The following is a 2,753-nucleotide window of genomic DNA, read 5'->3' as shown; positions in this document are numbered from 1 at the left end:
AAGCTATCACATTTACCTTCCGTTGCGCTAAAATTGGAAAAGGCTAAAACTTGCCACACCGCCTATTCACCCCCCCCCCCCTCTAGGCGACGTCCTAGAACATTCACCCTTTACTCACACATTTAATCTGTATGTGGTCCTTCCTCTAGCTGACACAGTGCAAGCAAACCATGACACTGGATGCTAGCCTATGAAAACCATTGCACGAGATTAATACAACTAGTGTGACTGGTGGCTTGATAACATGATATCATGTTTATGCATCGGTGATGCATATGGTATTAGTCTTATTTATTTGATTGACACATGTGATCAAGGCCGGCTCTAAAATTTCGAAGGCCCCAGGGCAAATTCTATGGATGGGCCCAACAGAGAATAAAAAATCTATTGCACACATGTATGGATAATTTTGTGTGTGAATTAATTAACACCGGTAATTCTTCAGTAGTATCAAAAATCTGATACGCCTTTTTTCCAAACCATGTTTTGTAGATGCAACGAATAAAAAGAGAAATAGCGTATGAACAAACCTCCTCAAGTAATCATGAGAAACAAGACTACCTTGCATTAGTCTATCTCCTCCACAAATGAGCTGAAAGAACGGACAAACTGAACGCAAGGCCATTGTTGTAGAAATAAATAACAAGCAACCACAGATTGGTAATTTTGATTGAGCACAAAAACTAGAGTCTGCTAGAGAATCGAGATTTTGATTGACCACAAAAACTAGAGTCTGCCAGTAGCTTACTGGTTGAGTTTTCGAATCAAGATTTACCTATTGATATTGATCTCTCCCCAATCATGTGTCTCCGTCTTAGTGTGACCGTGTGTGTTTAGGAAAATAGGGACTAGGGATTTCAGGGGTGGGGTGGGGCGAGGGAGGCGAGGCGACAGAGGAGGAACTCCATGAGTGATTCGATCGAGGGAAAGGAAACGTCAATCGCGAGTTGTGTTTCGTTTCCTGGACGCCTGACCTTGCTGTGCGATACATCAAAATATGGACCTTTTTTTCCCTTGTACTATGCCATATACAGTACATAGCAGGTTTGAGCCCCTGTATTGGATGGGCCTCTGGATGGGCCTCAGGCCGTTGCACTACTTGCCCTAGGCTAGAGCCGGCCTTGCATGTGATCCATGACGTGTAATTTTTGGTTGGCGCATTAAAATGCCCACATGTATCAATCGGTGCAGCGGCTTACCCCATTTTAGAAAATAGTTACACTATGTCGGTAAAAGGGACCTTATTAACAACTACTCTTGACCTAAATTAAAATTTCAAAATATATTATAAGAGTCAAGACAAGATCCTCAAGATTCATTTCTTAAACCTTCTTTTGTATCGACGAACTTTGGCTTAAACTTCATTTTGTATTCGACTATGACACGCTTGATGAATACATTAGTCCGTTAATAAATTTATTATTAACAATCAATACTCAAGGAACTAAACACTTGCAATCTAAAGATACCTTCTCTTGCACACATAGAAGCCGACACAAGGCCGGCTTGCTTCTGGACCAATCGATTTCTCACTCTTACGAACCTTGCTCCTATATATGTGAGCATAAGGACCATCATTTATGCAAGCCCATTACATATCAACACACATGCCTTATTTAAAAAAAAAACATACACATATATAGTTGGTTCTTTAGTGTAAACCATTGCGACCTCCTGTTGCACCCCATGTCCACTTTAAGGATAGCCAGCGCCACCCGATCCTCCACCATAACCTCCACCACCACCGTACCCGCTGCCGTATCCGCCACCTCCACCATATCCGGCACCACCACCGTAACCTCCACCATAATTTCCGCCATATCCACCATTGCCTGAATGACCATGCCCTCCACCATATCCAGGTCCATAGCCTCCACCACCATAGCCAGGCCCATAACCTCCACCGTGCCCATAGTTTCCATATCCTCCACCATACCCACCACCATAGTTTCCGTATCCTCCACCGTGATGGTATCCACCACCATTTCCATATCCTCGACCATAGTTTCCATATCCACCACCATGTTGGTATCCACCACCATACACATACCCTCCGCCATTTCCGTATCCCCCACCATTGCCATACCCTCCACCGTTTTCGTATCCTCCACCATGTTGGTAGCCACCTCCCAACTTCTCGTCCTTGAGGCCCGGCCCTCCTGCAGGTTTTAAATTTTTATCCTCGGACTCTGCATGTATATATATACAATTCTCTAGTGAATAAAATGTGGTATTGTATATCCATGTATATATACGATAAACGAGTATCATAACCTGTGTCGACTAATTTATCCTGTTCAGTTCGCTAAACTAATTTTTTTCTAACAGCTCTTCCTAATATAATGGAGAGAGAGATAGAGAACCTTTGGCTTCAGTAAGCTCTCGAGCATCTGCCATATCCTCCGAGATAAGCATGAGCGAGACTAGTACGACACCGAGCAGAAGGGGGGACTTGATAGCCATTTTTGATGATCAGTTTGATCGTGTAATAGCAAGCTAGCTTGGGATGAGATGATATCGATGCTAGAGCTGCCAGTATTTATAGAAGAGGCAAGGCATGCATGCACGCTAGCTATGCCTATCATTTGAGTTAATGGGTGCGAGCAAAAATTTCAACCTCCAATAACTGCAAGTACTGATAACAGTTGGCTGTTAGCCGAGATATCCGCACTCTGTTAGTATCTCATTATCAGGCTTGATTTGGATCCCGTTAGAGCGGGGCATTGACCTTCGTCCATCGATTAGTTATCGGA

General features: G+C 43.4%; 1 protein-coding gene across 2 annotated transcripts; it reads right to left on the bottom strand.

Moving 5' to 3' along the window:
- Positions 1-1,695: 1,695 nt before the first annotated feature.
- LOC124683230 (glycine-rich cell wall structural protein 2-like) lies at positions 1,696-2,463 on the bottom strand. Of its 2 annotated transcripts, none has more exons than XM_047217790.1 (2): positions 2,364-2,463; positions 1,696-2,189 (listed from the first exon to the last, which is right to left on the bottom strand). In XM_047217790.1, the coding sequence occupies exons 1-2, from the start codon at positions 2,461-2,463 to the stop codon at positions 1,696-1,698; spliced, it is 594 nt and encodes a 197-aa protein (XP_047073746.1). The 2 variants fall into 2 exon arrangements, with proteins under 2 accessions (XP_047073746.1, XP_047073747.1); XM_047217791.1 differs by having other exon boundaries at positions 1,696-2,159.
- Between the last annotated feature and the right edge of the window lie 290 nt (positions 2,464-2,753).

Source organism: Lolium rigidum, chromosome 1 (assembly GCF_022539505.1).
Source record: "Lolium rigidum isolate FL_2022 chromosome 1, APGP_CSIRO_Lrig_0.1, whole genome shotgun sequence".
Taxonomy (NCBI): Eukaryota; Viridiplantae; Streptophyta; class Magnoliopsida; order Poales; family Poaceae; genus Lolium; species Lolium rigidum.
Note: the sequence above shows the minus strand (reverse complement) of the source record. Positions and strands in the feature narration are given on the sequence as shown.